This window comes from Callorhinus ursinus, unplaced genomic scaffold (assembly GCF_003265705.2).
Source record: "Callorhinus ursinus isolate GAN/ISIS: 27379988/994484 unplaced genomic scaffold, GSC_fseal_2.0 scaffold5, whole genome shotgun sequence".
NCBI classification, from domain to species: Eukaryota; Metazoa; Chordata; class Mammalia; order Carnivora; family Otariidae; genus Callorhinus; species Callorhinus ursinus.
Window position 1 is genome coordinate 83,069,569 of NW_027397067.1, and position 14,860 is coordinate 83,084,428.

Consider the following 14,860-nt stretch of genomic DNA (forward strand, 5'->3'; position numbering starts at 1 on the left):
CTGGAGGTTAGGGGCGCCGCGCGCTCCCGCCGCCCTCTCGCTGCCGCCGCGACCCCGCAGCCCCGCTCCCTGCGCCGCCGCCTCAGTGGGTCCGGCCCGCCCGTCGCCCCGAAGCTGCCGCGGCCACCGACCCCGGCGCGGCCGCCATCTTTGTTTTCGCTGCGCGCTCCCCCTGCCGCCGCCACCGCCCCCTCGGTCTCCCAGTCACGTGACTGTGTGGGGCCAATGGGAGCACCATTCAGGGCTAGACGGTACGTCCGTCAGACCCAATGGGCGCGCAAGGACGCCCAAGGGCCCGCCCCTGCAGAAAGTGGGCAGGAAGGGGGCGGGGCCCAGGGCAACTTGCGGAGGGGCGCGCGCCCGGGGCGGGGAAATCCTGGGGTTGGGGGCGTGCGCGCCGCTTCCGGTCCGTCTAGGGTGCGGCCCACAAGCCGAAGGCCACTCGGATGGTGGGCATTCCTGGGCCCCCCCCCCACGTCGGGCTGTGCTTGCGCCTTTGTCCTCCCAACACTCAGGTCTGCGTGCACGCCGGGGAGAGAAACCCTGCCGGCCACTCCTGTCCCTCTTGTGTGGGACCAGGTGTGCTTCCACAGCACCCAAGCATAGGTACTCCCCGAGAAAGGGCTCCGGACCCCGAATTTAAACCATTAATCCCGGGGCTGGAAACTGAAGAGGGGTCCACTGTGGAAAGTGAGGGTCTTGGAAAATCAGGACTTGCCTTGCACAGGCCTGAGGACAAATGAGTACATGTGAAGTCAGCTCTGAGAGGGAATGTTAATTTCTGGACAGCTGTAATACAGGTATAGTACGGTCCTCCCCTGTCCCCACCCCAGCCGGCAGCCGGTGAAGGTCACTGTCCTGGAGGGCCACCTGCCAGGCTGTACAAGGATATTCAGAGCTCCAGTATGTCACAGGGTCCAGGACTAGGTCTTCTCAGTCTAGGGGCCCTCCTGACAAGGGTGCCATTAGGAGGTCAGGCTGAGTGAGGAGGCCCCAGGGCTAGTTTCAGGACATCCCTTTTTTTACACAAGGAAACCAGTTGCTGCGCTGGAGCTTTAGAAAGCTCAGCGGAGGACCCCTCGATCCCTTTCAAGAATGGGCAGATTCCATATTCCTGCTGTATCCCTAAGGTTTATTGGAGACCAAGCCTCTCTCTGGACCCAAAACCACGGCCCGACCAGCATCAGGCCCCAACATGTGCCTGGGGCCCCATCTCCTTCATTCTGGTCTAGGCGAGTGCCCACACTCAGCCAGAGGGACAGTGCCCAGATTCAGGCACCTGAGCACCCTGACCAAGGCATCCATCAGCCTGCAGCAAGCTCCCTTTGGGAGGCAAGAGAGTCCATCCTAGGGGAGGAGGCCCACAGGAACAGGCCTGTGGGAGGGGGAGGTGTAGCCAGGGCAGAAGCCCCACCTTGCTGTCTCCAAACATCACTCCCACTGCAGGCGCTGTGTGTGCAGGGCTTGGTGGTAGGCCCAGCTGCCTGCAGCCAAGGCCCAGCGACAGACGTCCTCCTTTGGTAGCAGCAGCAGTCTCTCTTCCTCTAGCCGGCTCAGGAGGCCTGCAGCACCCAACATTGCGCCCCCCCACATTCCGTAAGTGTTGGCTGTGAAAACGGCCACAATGAGGATCGTTACTGCAACCACCAGCACCACTGCCTGACTAGCCACAGAGCGGCCCTCAGCACCAAGGTGGTCACCGGCCACTGCCAGCACCATCCCTCCTCCCAGGAGCAGGTTGGCAGAGGAGCGGTCCCCATTCACCCAGTGGAAATCGAAGGCCAGAAGGGGCAGGCCAATGACAGTGGCCACCCAGGCTCCAGCAAGACAGTCTTCATCTGTGCCCAGCCCTGGGGCCAGCATGGTGGCAGAGGCCAAGGCCTGGAGCAGGAAGCCAGCAGCGGCCCCTCGACTTGCCTGTCAGCACAAAGATAGGAGGAGGTGTGGGGAAAAAAGAGGCCAGGACCTTCCTTTAAGCAGGGAAAGGTCTGGGGGTCTCATGCAACCCTGGCCTTCAGATTCAACCTCCCGCCACCCTCTCTGTGATCGGGGGAACTGGACCTGACGCAGATCCTTGCAGTTCGGGAGCGGGACACATCCCTGCCCCACCCCGGTGTACTCACCTGGGCAGTGCGCACGGCTGCATGCAGAGACACCACTCCCAGTGCCAGGTGGGACAGGGTCGTGCTCCACTCACTCCAAGGCTTGGGGGCCATGGCACCTCGGGCGGTAGGGAATGTGAAACAGGAAGGGGATTCAAAACTTTGGAGAGGAAGAAAACGCAGAAGCCGGCGACCAGGAGCCCTAAAGGCGACTCTCCTGGACTCCCAGGTTCCAGAGCCCCATTTCTAAGTGTTGGGATAGGCTCATTCGAAACTTTCCGGAGCCCTGGGACGCAGCTGTGGGGAAGAGGAACCTAGTTAGGCCGGGAAAAGAAAGGAGAAAGCGAACCTGACCTGGGTGGGCGTGAGTTCTGGGGCCCTGGAATCCAAGTGGGGGTGCCGGGCCTCGGGGAGAGTCGCGCGCAGGCCCACTCGACCTGGTTCCTGCGCTCCGGGAGGCGCCGTCTTCGGAACCTGGCCTGGAAGGAGCTACAGCGCAGGCCCTCAGCGGCGGCTGAGCTGCGAGGCCCCGACGCAGAGGCGAGCTGTAGGCCGCAGTCGCCCACCCCGCCGCCCGCCGATCGCCCGCCCGCCCGCTCGCTCGCTCGCGGTACGCTGCCGGGTCTCCCCCTTCAGCCCAGCCAACATTGGCCGGACGCGAACCAACGAGAGGAGCGGAGGCTAGAGCGGTGGGAGGGCGGGGCCTGGGGAAGGGGCCGTTCTAGGAGAGCCAGACAAGGTTGTGGAGGCGGAGAGGGTACTAGGAGGAGGGAGCTCTGTCCCACGATTGCGGTATGATACCCAAGTGGTTTGGAGGGATCTGTGGTGAGGGGAGGGGCTGTGAAGGGAAGGGCCAGTAAAAGGGGCGGGTTGAGGGCGGAGCTGTGAAGGGCGTGGGCGGGGCTGAGAGGGGAGTGGGTCTGGGCGGGACTGCGCGGAGTTGGGAGGGAAGAGACTGTCGCAGGGGGCGGGGCTGTGAAGGGGTCTGGGCGGGGCTATGAGGGGGGCTGGGCGGAGCGGGGAGGGAGGGGGGTGTGGCGGGGGGCGGGGCTGTGATAGGGGTCTGGGCAGGGCTGAGATGGGAGGAGGGGTCTGGGTGCAGCTGGGCGGGGCTATGAGGAGCGTGGTAATGTGAGGATGGGCGCTTGGCCTCCTACCAGCTGTGGGCTCTAAGGGGCGAGGGCGATAGGGTCCTCCGCGGAAGGCTGGGAAGGATTCCGAGGAGGTGGTGTGTGGAGGCCGTGAGCGTTCTCAACCTGGGGTCTCAGTGAAGTAGGGGTGGGAGGCGCGGGGCAGGTGTCCGGGTGGGGCCCGGGGGGCTCCTGTTCCTGTCACCCCCTTTCCTCGGGCGCGCGGCCCCCACCCGCGGGAGCGGGGCCGTGGGGGCGGCCTCCCCGAGCATGCGCACCGGTTTTGCAGCGCGCGGGCGCGGAGTCGGGGCGCTGGGACGCGGGGCGGCGCGAAGCGGGGCCCTCTGCCGCCCCGCGCTCCCATGTACGCCTTCTACTCACTGCTCATCTACATCTTCTACAGCCTCTTTCGTAGGGATGGCGGGGCTGCGGCGGCCGGCGACCCCGGGGACCCCGCCCAGGTGAGCGGAGCGGGCCCAGCACGTCCGGCGCCCCCCTTCCTGAGAGCGGGTTTTGCGGGCCCGCGCAGCGCACGTTCCCGGGGCGCTGACGCTGGGGAGGGAGGGCCGTGCGGAGGACCCCGTCTCTGTTGTGCTGTTGGAATCGGAGACCTCAACTCCCTTGGCCCGGGTCTCGGAGGGAGGGGGGCCCCCCCTCAGAGGTCCCGCCGCTCTCTCCCCAGAGTGCGGGTTGCCAGCGCGGGGGTCGCCGCCGCCCCGACCAGCCCCCGGCAGAGCTGTGGACCGAGCTGACAGGCCTGGTCGGTAGGTGCTGTCGGTGCGCCGGGAGCGCTGCGTCCCCGGGGCCAGGAGGGAACCCCGCCGTCCGAGAGAGGAAGGGGTGCCCGTGACCTCTCTGGGAGGGAGGGACCCAGGAGGTGCCTTCTGGTGGTCAGGCCTCCGACACGTGAGCCACAAGCCTCGCTTTCCCGCTACCAGGCCTCACTGGCTGCTCCGAATCTGAGGATGGGCCGGAAGAGGGAGCCGAAGGCCGTCCTACCGAGGTCTCCCTGGAAGAGGCTCTCGTGCGTCTTGCTGAGTTCCTCTCCGTCCAGCTGGGGGCGGAAGAGAGCCTCGGGAATCCTCCTGACCTGACCAAGGTGAGCGGGGTGAGGGTCCTCCGGCTGATCCATACTCTCTCCACAGTCCTTTTGGTCTGCCCATGCGTGTCATCACCTCCGTCTTCTCTGCTCTGGTTCTTCTATCTTCTTTACAGCCGAGCGATGTCCCCCCACTGTTGACGGTGACTGGTCAGCTCTTGGCCCTCCTGGCATGGATTCGGAGCCCCAGGGGAAGGCAGGCCCTGTCCCAGGGGACTCAGCCAGCCTCGGAGGGGCAGTGCCCCACTCCTGCTGGTGCGTAAGGAGTAGTGCATCGTAAAGGGAGTGTGTGGAGGGAGTGAAGCCCACAGAAACCGAGTGGCCTGCAGTTCGGGGTCCCATGCCCAGCCCTGTTGCCGAGGTGTCCCCTCCTTCAGGTTAGGGGCCTCATCAGTCTTAACTGGCCCACCCCACCCCAGGATCCCCATCTCAAGAAGAGAGCCCTTCCCTTTCACCAAGGGATGAGGCCCAAGGGCAGAACCTTCCGCAGTTGGAGGAGGACCAGAGGGCTTGGCAGCGGCTGGAGCAGCTCATCCTCGGCCAGGTAAGGGGTCCAGAAGGCGACAGGGATGGGGGTGGAGAGATTGGAAGGAGGTGCTCCGTCCTGTGCCCCTCTTTCCTTCCCAGCTAGAGGAGCTGAAGCAGCAACTAGAACTGCAGGAGGAGGAGCTGGGCCGGCTGCGCCTGGGAGTGGTAAGGTTGCGGGGTGGGGCTCCAGGAGGGTGACAAGAGAGGTGGCCCAACTTTCAGGTGAGTCTTGAGGGCTTCTCTCTCCACCAGGGGGCAACAGACTCAGAGAAAAGGGTTCAGCATCTAACCCTGGAGAATGAGGCTCTGAAACAGAGCCTGAGCCTCACTCGGGACCTCCTGCTACACTGGGGCCCTGGCCCCTCCACCAGGGCCCCCCAGGTATCCTCCTTAGCTGGTATCTCTCCTGCAGTCTGGGGCTCCTGAACACCTGGCTACCTGCAACACTGTCCAGGATCTAATGCTGCTGGAAGCCTCTCTGACCTTTCAGGAGCAGAGCCCAGGGTGCAGGGGCAGGGGGTGGACAGGCCCTGGGATGGTCTGTGCAAGGAGACCAGTGCCCATGGGAGAACATCTCTGCCCTGTCCTGTGGCTTTCCACGTGACTGACCCCAGGAGAGCAGAGGGACTTGGGGGAAGGAGTCCCGTATAAAGTTGGGAGACGTGGATTCATGACGAGCTGTGCCTGCTCCTCTCAACTTGACGTCTCCATCCAGCCCAATGGGGCTGCTGGCGTGCACCTCCTTTAGTTCGCTCCTGGCTCCACAGCTGACCTGGCTCCCACCCTTCCTGCAGGAGGAGGCAGAGGCCTTGGCGGAGCTCCAGAGCCGGCTTCAGGAAGCCCAGGACACCACAGAAGCACTTCAAGTCCAGGTGGGCACTGAGCCCAGGGGCCGGGAAGGCTGGGGCACAGGGAGGTGGGGTATCTGAGGCAGGGCCTGGTAAGTGCCCTGTTTCCTCAGTGACAAGGGTGGGGTTGGGCGGGACAGCTGGGGGTGCAGGAGGTGCAGCTGCAGGGCCTTCGGGGGGCCCTTCGGCAGCTCCAGCAGGAGACTGAGCAGAACTGTAGAAGGGAGCTGCAGCAGATGCATGGGCGGCTGGCAGGTAAGGGCTGGGACCAGAGGGCTCGCGGAAAGGCCATGGGGTCAGGGCTCTCCCTCACAACAAACTCTCCCTGCCAGGACTTCGGGCACGGATGGCCAGTCTGCGTCAGGGCTGTGGGGATCTCCGAGGACTGGTCAGCACATTTACCCAGAGCTGTCAATGTTCGCTCAGTGAGGCCCGGGGTCAGGTCAGGACCATCTGCCCCCTCTCCAGAACATGCTCTCTGGGCAGCCTGGTCACTGTTCTTCCGTGGGGAACCCTTATTCTTTCTTTCTACCCTGGGGGGCTGCCTGCTGTAATGGAGGTGGTAGGCTCTGGAATCAGAACAGCTTGTGATCTCACACACCCTAGGTGTGATCTCATTTTTGGGTCTCACTTTTGTCGGTGCAAACTGGGGTGACAGTAAATCCCTCACAGGATTGCCAACCCTGGAGGAGACAGATGTCTTTTTCCCTGATTCTCCTCAGGTTCTGGGTCTCCATCCTGGGCCCACAAATGATGCCCCTAGGGGCCCAGAGCCACTGAAAGTTATATCCTCAGCAGCCCCTCCGCCAAGCTCCTCAACTGCACCCACTTCCTCACATCCCTATTCCACCAGGTGTCCTGGGCCCTGGGGGCACTGTCATCTGGCGGGGCTGGGACTCAGCTCCCTGAGGAGCAGCAGGGGCCCCCAACTGGATGCCCAGGGCGGCTGCTGGAGCTCAAGGGTATGGCAGGCTTGGGAAGTGGAGGAAGTGGGGCCTCCCCATGCTTTAGGGCCTGGGAGGCAGCCCACTGATGTGATCTCCATCCCAGGAAATATCCGTGTGCTGTGTCGGCTGAGGCCAGGGACACCCTCCAGCCTGGTGAGCTCGGAGCCTGGCCCCAGTGGCACGGTCACCACCTGCTATCGAGGGCGCCAGCGTCGCTTCCGCCTGGACTGGGTTTTCTCTCCAGAGGCCAGCCAGGAGGAGGTGATGGTCTGCCCTTGCGTCTGTGCTGTCCTTCCCTCACACTGCCCCCGGATCAGAAGAGGCTCTGGGTTCCCCTTCATCTGCCTTCCCGGTGGCTGAACTCCAGTGAAGGGAAGGGAAGGGAGCAGGTTCTGGGAGGCAGGAATGGGAGCCTAGCTGGGCACCTCCTCTGCGGTTCCAGTGGAAATAAGCCTTCTGGTTTAATGGAAAGGTTAACATTTTAAAAAGTAACTTTTTTACCAGGAAACTAAGGAAAACGATCTTGTCTGAAATGATGGCCACCGCTCGAGAGCTGGCTGCAGAGCGTGGCTAGGGTGGGGACAGTACTGTAACCACCTTCCTCCAGGCTTGCCGGCTGCTTACTCTTTCAGCCGGGGTGGAGTGGGCTGGCTGTGAGGGCAGGCTCCCCTCCATGCCTTGTGGCCAAGGAAGCAGTTGGGGCGCAAGGGCGAGTGGGTGGTTTCCAGCCTCAGTGCTCTCCTGAGAGCCCACTACAGGTCCCGCTCTCCTTCCCTCCTCCCCTTTCCCGCCAGGCCCAGCTCCCCACCTTGCTTCATCCGCTCCCTGTCTCCCTGTCGCTGTCCACATAGACTTTGGCATTAGAACTTGCAAAGCTCAGGAAACAGAGGCGATGGAGTAAGGGAGAGCTAGCAGAGATTCTGAGCTGTGTTGGCCTCACAGGTACACAGTGTGAGGAGTGTCTGGCAGGTGGCCAGGGCTCCTTCCCCCACTTCCTGGAGTACCACAGCTGTTTTTCACTTGTCTATCTCACACACTTCCCCTGGTCTCAGCCTGCATCCCAAACTTCAGCCCTGTGCAGCCTGGCCCGTCTGCTGCCTTCCAGGCGGTCCTCTGACAGGGCCCTCCAATTCCAGTGTGTCTGAATGAAGGAGCCAAAGGCATCTTTCACTGAGCCTGCTCACCTGTGTTCCCCATCGTGCAAGGGCACCACAGCCCCCCATCAGTCACCCTCAGTGCTTCCTTCCGGTCATGGAATCTCAGGGACCTCCCTGGCAAGTCTGGATTCTGCCCTCATTGCTGGCAGGGAACACGTTAAGTAGAACTTGCAGGCTACTCTGTTGGCAGCCACCTTCTGGCCACAAAAGCTGGCCATGTCATTGCTCAAAAGGCTGCTGCTGGGGTCCAGTTGCCCACAGGATATAAGTCCCAGCGCCATTTCCTCCTCAGCCGCCTCTCTGTGTACCCTCACAGGCCAGGGTTCCAGTGATCTTGACGAGCCACCGAGAGCTGGTCACTTGTGCAGCCCTTCTGGGCTCATTCTTTGTGTGCCTGGTGCTGCTCTAGTCCTCTTGTACATGCTCCCCTTGAGCCCTTACGACAGGTGGCACTGTAGTTGTCACCTCACAGAGGGAAAACCTTAGCCCAGAAGGACGATGGATGCTTTGCTTCCCATCATGCCCGGGGTTTGAACCTGGCAGCCAAGCCCAGCATCTGGGCTCTCGGCTGCTGCGCCCCTGGGCCTCCCAGGTGGTCCTCAGAATTCCAGTGCTCCGTGTTGCTTGCTCTTTCTTTCTGGCACATCCCTTCCCTTCTCTGCCTGGCAAATTCTTGCAAATGCCTCCTCCAGGGAGCCTCTTCAATTTGTTGGGAGATCCTCCTTTCCACTGTGCCCTCCTAGAGCCGCCCTCCCCAGGGAATCAAGCTTCATTCACACTGTGTCCCGGGTCCTGGGGCTTAGGACCCTTACCCCCTCCGACCCTAGGTCTTCCGGGAGCTGGAGCCAGCTGTGCTGTCCTGCCTCCGAGGCTACAGTGTCTGCATTTTCACCTATGGTCAGACGGGCACGGGGAAGACCTACAGTATGGAGGTGGGAAGGGGAGACCCGGGGTGGCTCCTGGGGCCAGGGGCTGGGATGTGAGTCTGATGCAGCACCCCACCCTGTCCCCAGGGCCCACCTGAGGACCCTGGCATAGCTCCTAGGGCACTGCAGTCACTGTTCCAGGAGATGGGGACTGGAGGGCAACACCGTGTAACTCTCAGCATGGTGGAGATCTACAATGAGGCTGTCAGGTCAGGGCCATGCTACAGCGCCTTGTCCTCACCCTGTGCTCTTCCAGTTACCCGGGGAACCTCAGAAACCAAGCCCTTCCCTTTCTCACCAGGGACCTCCTTGCCCCAGGGCCTCCAGAGCGCCTGGCCGTGAGGCAGGGCCCAGCAGGCCAGGGGGGCATTCAGGTGGCTGGTCTCACCTACTGGGATGTGCCCAACCTGGAGACCCTGCACCAGGTAAGGCTGCCCAGTGGCAACGCACCCCCCCCCCCCCCAGGAGTTCTCCAAGGCCCCGCCTGTGCTCCCACCTAGGGACGCAGACCCTGCAGCAGGTAGGTCCTATTGCTCCGCCCTCCAGATGCTGAGCCTGGGGAGGAGCAACCGGGCCACCGCCGCCACCACCAAGAATCGGCACAGCTCTCGGTCGCATGCTTTGGTCACGCTGACACTACGCACAGCGTCCCCACCTCGCGGGCCAGGCACCGCAGGTACCGAGGCGCGCACCTGAGCCCCGCAGGTGGGGGGGAGGGCCCGCAGCACCCAAGACCAGGGCTCCCTCCACGTCGGGCTTGCTTGCCCTTGCAGGCACCCTGCACCTGGTGGACCTGGCCGGATCCGAGCGTGCCTGGAAGGCGGGGGCGGCCGGCACGTCGCCGGGAGACCAAGATGGCGCCCAGCGTCTGCGGGAGGCCCGGACTATCAATCGCTCACTGCTGGCCCTGGGGGGCGTGATGGCCGCGCTGCGGGCCCGCCGGCCACACGTGCCCTTCCGCGATTCTCAGCTCACGCGCCTTCTGCAGCCTGCGCTGGGACCTGGTGCCACCGCGGTGCTGCTGCTGCAGGTGGGCCTCGGGCAGGCATGGGGTGGTTTGCAAGCCAGGCGCCGCCCGCTCAGGGCCCGCCCATCTGCGCCGCTTCCCCGCAGATTTCCACGCGGCCCGAGGATCTGGGCGAGACTGTGTGCTCGCTGAAGTTCGCCGAGCGAGTGGGCCAAGTGGAGCTGGGGCCAGCCCGGCGCTGCAGGGCCCCGCGCTCTGGGACGCCCTCTTCCCTCAGCACCGACACACCACTCACCGGGACCCCCTGCACTCCCACGCCGTCCCCCGGCAGCCCTCCAAGTCCCGGCCCAGAGAGCGACTCCAGCTCGGCCCTTGGGACCCAAAAGAACATGCCCTCGTAGTCTGGAGTCGCGTCTCTGCCGGCAGAGGCAGCAAAGCTCCTACACCCTCACAACCTCCTTGACCTCTGGGGGCCCACTGCCCCCTCCCCCGGAATTGGTTCCCTTGCCCCATGAGTATTTAGTGTAGGTACATGATTGCCTCTCCCTCCCCCAGGCCCTCAGCTCCCTCCTTATCACCATTTGCTGTTATCGCAGCACACACCAGGGGATGCCAGAACCGTGGGAGGTAGACCCCGCCAAGTGGTTATCCCAAGCACCACCCCATCACCAAAAATCAGACTCGGCATTAAAATGTTGTCTACTCCTTTACTGTTATCTTCCCCACTACCACCACCAAAACCAAGCAGAATCTTGAGTTCCTTTCCCCAAAAAGGTGCTGCTACCTCGTTCCCAGGCACACGAGGGAGAACAGGACTTCAGGCTGGAGCCACCATTTAGGTTCTCCCTCCCCCAGCCCGGAGCCAGGGAGGGGAAGTGTCACATGGTGATGGATGGATGGATGGAAAGGAGGGTAGACCAGCAGAGAAAGTAGGATCAGGAAGGGGCTGCTGCTAGGAAAGCCCCCACTCTTTCCAGTCTTGCCTCTGGGGGTAGGAGAGGCATGACTGACCATCAGGGCCAGGGTGGTGCCTAGCTAGACCACAGCCCTTTGTGGGGCAGTCCAATAAACATCGTGGATTCTCAGCACCGCTGGTGCCTGGTGTTTCAGGGCTGCCGTGGCCACAGACACCTCTTGGACCTCTTGGCCCTCGTTCCCCAACAAGCCAGTGGTGGCAGGAAGGGGTAGGAGAGGAAAGCTCCCCTGCCCTGGGAGCCTCACAGGCTGTACCAGGAGAGTAGCCAGCCTGGGGTGGAGGCAGCTGGATCTCGGGAGTGGCTAACCCACACATCATAGATGCTCTTGTTGGGTGGCACCCCCTGGAAGAGGGCATCGAGATCCCAGAGCAGCCCTGGGGGGCCATGAGTTTCAGGGGCCACCCCCCAGTAGGCTGAGCTGGTTGAAGGTGGGCACTGGGGACAGGGTGTGGGCGGTAGTGGGGCTAAGGGCATTACCACATTGGGAGTGTAGGTGGGCAAGTAAGAGGTGGGCAGCTGCCCCCACAGCGAGGCCCTGTGACTCCCACTGGACAGCCCCCCAGGATCTGGAGAGCCCTGCAGTAAGTGGAGGGGCCAGGCTCTGTGCTCAGAGGAGAGGGGCGAGGGCCTGCTGCTTCCGCCCTGGGAAGTCTCCGCATCTGCTCTCCTGGGCCCAGGAAGGGGGCAGAGGGGCCACAGAGGCCTCTCAGAGGGCAGGGGTGGAGTGGGCATCACCTTCTGCCCACTGTGCCCAGAGCCCGCTGGACCTGGGCTGCTTCGTGGTGCCCCCTCCCCGGGGTCCCCTAACAAAGACTTGATGCTGAAGCCCTCACTGGGTGGTGGCTGGGGACTGGGCAGCCGGTAGGGCCAGCCGTGCAACACGTAGGGGCCCAGGTCCTTGGCGAAGGCTCCCCGCTCGCCCCTGCTCTGCCAGCGCCGGCACAGGGCCGTGTTCTGCAGCCGCAGCGCCTCGGCCGGGATCAGGCTCACGTCGACTGCCCAGAAGTTGCCCTTGGCCTGGGGCTTCGCTGGATCTTTAGGCACCTGGAGGGGGTGGGGAGGCTTGGGTGGGGCCGTCCGACCCCAGACCCTCGGGATTTCCGCCCCAGCTCCGACCCTCGCCCTACCCCACCTTGCGGAAGCATCGGTTGGAGGAGAGATTGTGGCGGATGGAATCCTTCCAGCCCTCGTAGTCTTCCTTGAAGAAGGGGAACGCGGCCTGGACCTGACGGATGATCTGAAACCACCGACCCACCGGCGCGGCAGTGTGAGCCGGGACGCAGAGGGGAGCAGCGCCGCCCCTCCCCCACAGCCGGGCTTAGGGGCGTCGCCCCCCCACCGGAGAACACCTCTGCGCCCGAGCGAAAAAAAGCCCCGAGGGAAGGGTCCTGCCTGAGCACCTCGGCTCTTTCCCCTGGTGCCCAGGCCTGGACTGGCCCCACTGGCTCGGCTGGGTAGGGCCAGGTGGGGATGGAAGCCGGAGTCTGAGCCTAGGAGTAGGTAGGGGACGGGTCTGGCGAAAGGTCCGATTACCGAGTGTGAGGGAAAAAGGGGGTCCCTCTCACCTGGGCCAGCTTCAGCCTGCGGGAGGGTGCGGCCTGGATCACCAAGGCAATCATGGCCAAGTAGGTGTAGGGGGGTTTGTCATGCCGCAGGTATCTCTTCTTCCTTCTCTTGGGGGGCTGGGAGGACGACTCCGACCCAGGAAGCCCCAGGCGTGGGTTGCTGCAGGGTCCCATGCAGGGGGAGACACGCACCGTGGGCAGGGGCCTGGCCCCGTGGAGGCAAGGCAATGGGGCAGTGTGGTGAGGCAAGGCTGGGGGCCTGAGGCCGGCGGGCCTGGCGGGCCAGACCCTTTATCATTCGGATGGAAGGGGGAGGGGAGGGGAGGCAGAGGGAGGGAGAAATCGGCGGTGGGGGAGGGGAGCGTGCAGAGGACTGCCACAATTAGCAGGTTTCAGTTAATCTGGAAGGGAGGGGCGGGGAGGATTCCAGTGGGGGCTGCAGGCGGCCACCCAGGCCTCATTCCTCACCCCTGGGCTGCCTTCAGCACCCCCTACAAGCTGGAGGGAAAAGCCTTTGGAAGGGGCCTGTGACCTACGGTTACTTTATCCTGTCTGGGCTGGGCTTCAGGCTCGCATTTAATAGCTGCGGGAGTTGATTTACCCAAAGTTGACCTGCCAAGAATGGGTGGGGTCTGCCCAGAGTTCAAGGCTGAGCAGCTTCCGGGACCTAGATGGTGGTCAGAGGGCTTCCTGGAGGAAACTTCAGGAACAAAATAGGGACACAGTTAATTCAAGGAATTTTCCTAGGGGGCGCCTGGGTGGCTCAGTTGGTTAAGCGACGGCCTTCCGCTCAGGTCATGATCCTGGAGTCCCGGGATCGAGTCCCGCATCGGGCTCCCTGCTCAGCAGGGAGTCTGCTTCTCCCTCTGACCCTCTTCCCTCTCGTGCTCTCTGTCTCTCATTCTCTCTCTCAAATAAATAAATAAAATCTTAAAAAAAAAAAAAAAAAAAGGAATTTTCCTAGGGGCTGCTACAGGGCCCCAGTGGATTCCCAAGGCCTTGGAGGCCACTTTCCTCCCCTCCCTGGTGCCTGTTAACAGTGGGAGCTGACCAGCTCTCATTATTCATTGTGCACCTCACTGGCTCTAGGTGAGCTGGACCTCCCTGGCCCCAGAGGACTTTTGGGAGGCAGAGTTGCCTCCCTTCTCTTTTGGTCCACTGAGTCCAAAGCTCTGAAGGTTGCTACCCAGGAGGATGCCCCTCGTTCTTACGGGGCACTTGGGCAGTGGTCCTGGGCTTTCGTGTGTGTGGAGGAAGAGGTCTCCTAGCTGGAGGAGTTTACTGGACATCTCTTGGGGCCAGGCCTTGAGGATACAGCTTCATGGGTCATAGTTCCTGCCCAGGGGAGCACGCAAGGACCACCTGGCTTCACCCTGGACAGGAGTGAGAGCACAGGTGTGTCGTGTGAGTACGCAGGAAGGCTTCCCAGGCAGCCACAGGGCCCTGAGGATTAGTCTAGGTAGAAGGAGATGTTCCCCAGGCAGGTGGGGGTTGGCCTGAATGGAGGAGGGGCACCCTAGGGAAGAGAGTGGAGGCTCAGGCTGAGGAGGCCTGAGGGGCCAGAACCCCCTGCTCAGGCCTGGCTATAGTGTCTGAGGGTTTTAGCAGGCACAGGACCTGCCCCAGAAGTGTGGTCCCAGAAAAATGCCCCTGGCAGGCCCTGAGACTCACTGGTCCTCTCAATTCCCAGACCCTGTTCTGTCCCCTCACCTTCTCTCTGGCCATCTGATCTGTCAAGGCCTTTGAGTTAGTCGAGGCCTATGGTCTGTACCATGACCCAAAGCCCAGCCCTGCCCCTTACCAGCAAGTCTGCCCAAGGGGGTATTGGGCCCAGGACACCAGCAGCGGCTGGTGCTGGTATCAAGGCCCCCAGACCCAAGGGAAACCACAGGAGCACACTTTATATAACTCACTTCAAGAATTCAACTTTTCTTGGGTAGCCTCCTCCCACAACATTATAGTCGTAAATGGTTTAAAATCTGCAGCATACAGCAGGTAGCCGACTGGTGTTAAGGTGCTGAGGGTAGGCAGGAGTGCAGGAGGTGCACCGGGGGAGGCAGTGTGGGGCGGAAATGGGTGAGGTCCCGTGGAGTACCACACTGCCCCCTTCACTCTCGGGCGTCCCGTGGTTCCTCTGAACCCCTGCGTCACCCCTTTCCGTTCCCAGAGCTCTAGCTGACGGCGTCCGTGTGTCTCACCGCGCTGTTACTGTGTACGGCTTCCTACGCGCACTCCATTAGCAAAGAGGTCTCCCTCCTTCAAGTGCTCAGTCACCACGTCCCCTCCACGCGTCCTCCCTTGCCGGGTTTGGCGTTCAAGGCTCCTTGAGTCCGCACTATTCCTATGTGACCACTGTCCCCCGCCCTCCTAAACCGCCACCTCGGTTACTTCCCATGGCCCCAAAGCACCGGGTCGTTCCACTTAGGTCTATGTTTTCCCTCCGTCCGTGATGACTCTGCTTTGTCCGGTGAACTCCGACTATTCTTTAGAAGCCCAGGACAAACAGATGGCCGCTCTCCCGAGAGCCCTTTGACTGCCTGCCCGTCCCGCCCCGTCCGCGCCCAGGACGCCGCGGCCACCGGGACGCTCACACAGCACCGCCGGCAGCCGTCCT

At 62.7% G+C, this 14,860-nt stretch overlaps 3 protein-coding genes across 12 annotated transcripts in view; 1 reads left to right on the forward strand and 2 right to left on the reverse strand.

Annotated features, from left to right (window-relative positions):
* Nucleotides 1-2,779, reverse strand: part of ZFTRAF1 (zinc finger TRAF-type containing 1) — a 17,866-nt gene extending 15,087 nt beyond the window's left edge. The window contains exons 1-3 of one of the 4 annotated variants that reach the window (XM_025871357.2): nucleotides 2,540-2,779; nucleotides 2,124-2,399; nucleotides 1,112-1,917 (exon numbers count right to left, since the gene is read on the reverse strand). In XM_025871357.2, the coding sequence (XP_025727142.1) occupies nucleotides 1,432-1,917; nucleotides 2,124-2,216 (579 nt within the window). In that variant the 5' untranslated portion in view covers nucleotides 2,217-2,399; nucleotides 2,540-2,779 and the 3' untranslated portion in view covers nucleotides 1,112-1,431. Of the gene's footprint in view, nucleotides 1-131; nucleotides 175-1,111; nucleotides 1,918-2,123 lie in introns of those variants that run through there. The other 3 variants (XM_073893423.1, XM_073893424.1, XM_073893419.1) reach the window with 3 other exon arrangements.
* A 610-nt stretch (nucleotides 2,780-3,389) lies between these two features.
* Nucleotides 3,390-10,413, forward strand: KIFC2 (kinesin family member C2). 4 transcript variants are annotated; one of them, XM_073893408.1, is made up of 18 exons: nucleotides 3,395-3,693; nucleotides 3,915-3,996; nucleotides 4,171-4,331; nucleotides 4,448-4,586; nucleotides 4,751-4,875; nucleotides 4,959-5,024; nucleotides 5,112-5,240; nucleotides 5,654-5,731; nucleotides 5,848-5,962; nucleotides 6,040-6,149; nucleotides 6,561-6,669; nucleotides 6,758-6,915; nucleotides 8,639-8,743; nucleotides 8,825-8,946; nucleotides 9,039-9,162; nucleotides 9,284-9,413; nucleotides 9,511-9,767; nucleotides 9,851-10,413. In XM_073893408.1, the coding sequence occupies exons 1-18, from the start codon at nucleotides 3,595-3,597 to the stop codon at nucleotides 10,103-10,105; spliced, it is 2,364 nt and encodes a 787-aa protein (XP_073749509.1). In that variant the 5' UTR covers nucleotides 3,395-3,594; the 3' UTR covers nucleotides 10,106-10,413. The 4 variants fall into 4 exon arrangements, with proteins under 4 accessions (XP_073749510.1, XP_073749512.1, XP_073749509.1 ...); XM_073893410.1 differs by having other exon boundaries at nucleotides 3,477-3,693; nucleotides 9,821-10,413; XM_073893409.1 differs by lacking the exons at nucleotides 6,561-6,669; nucleotides 6,758-6,915 and having other exon boundaries at nucleotides 3,390-3,693; nucleotides 9,821-10,413.
* FOXH1 (forkhead box H1) lies at nucleotides 10,398-14,855 on the reverse strand. 4 transcript variants are annotated; one of them, XM_073893416.1, is made up of 4 exons: nucleotides 14,445-14,855; nucleotides 12,247-12,406; nucleotides 11,814-11,918; nucleotides 10,398-11,725 (listed from the first exon to the last, which is right to left on the reverse strand). In XM_073893416.1, the coding sequence occupies exons 2-4, from the start codon at nucleotides 12,298-12,300 to the stop codon at nucleotides 10,922-10,924; spliced, it is 963 nt and encodes a 320-aa protein (XP_073749517.1). In that variant the 5' UTR covers nucleotides 12,301-12,406; nucleotides 14,445-14,855; the 3' UTR covers nucleotides 10,398-10,921. The 4 variants fall into 4 exon arrangements, with proteins under 4 accessions (XP_073749517.1, XP_073749516.1, XP_025727145.2 ...); XM_073893415.1 differs by having other exon boundaries at nucleotides 12,247-12,451; XM_025871360.2 differs by having other exon boundaries at nucleotides 14,160-14,855.
* Nucleotides 14,856-14,860: the final 5 nt, after the last annotated feature.

Excerpts from the sequence above, each read along its gene's own strand:
- KIFC2 (XM_073893410.1), top strand. The coding sequence starts at position 3,595 with ATGTACGCCTTCTACTCACTGCTCATCTACATCTTCTACAGCCTCTTT. Across the intron at positions 6,670-6,757 it reads GCGGCTGCTGGAGCTCAAGG|GAAATATCCGTGTGCTGTGT; the intron begins GTATGGCAGGCT and ends TCTCCATCCCAG. Across the intron at positions 9,414-9,510 it reads TCGCGGGCCAGGCACCGCAG|GCACCCTGCACCTGGTGGAC; the intron begins GTACCGAGGCGC and ends TTGCCCTTGCAG.
- FOXH1 (XM_073893415.1), bottom strand. The coding sequence starts at position 12,420 with ATGGGACCCTGCAGCAACCCACGCCTGGGGCTTCCTGGGTCGGAGTCG. Across the intron at positions 11,919-12,246 it reads GCAGGCTGAAGCTGGCCCAG|ATCATCCGTCAGGTCCAGGC; the intron begins GTGAGAGGGACC and ends CGGTGGTTTCAG. Across the intron at positions 11,726-11,813 it reads CCAACCGATGCTTCCGCAAG|GTGCCTAAAGATCCAGCGAA; the intron begins GTGGGGTAGGGC and ends CACCCCCTCCAG.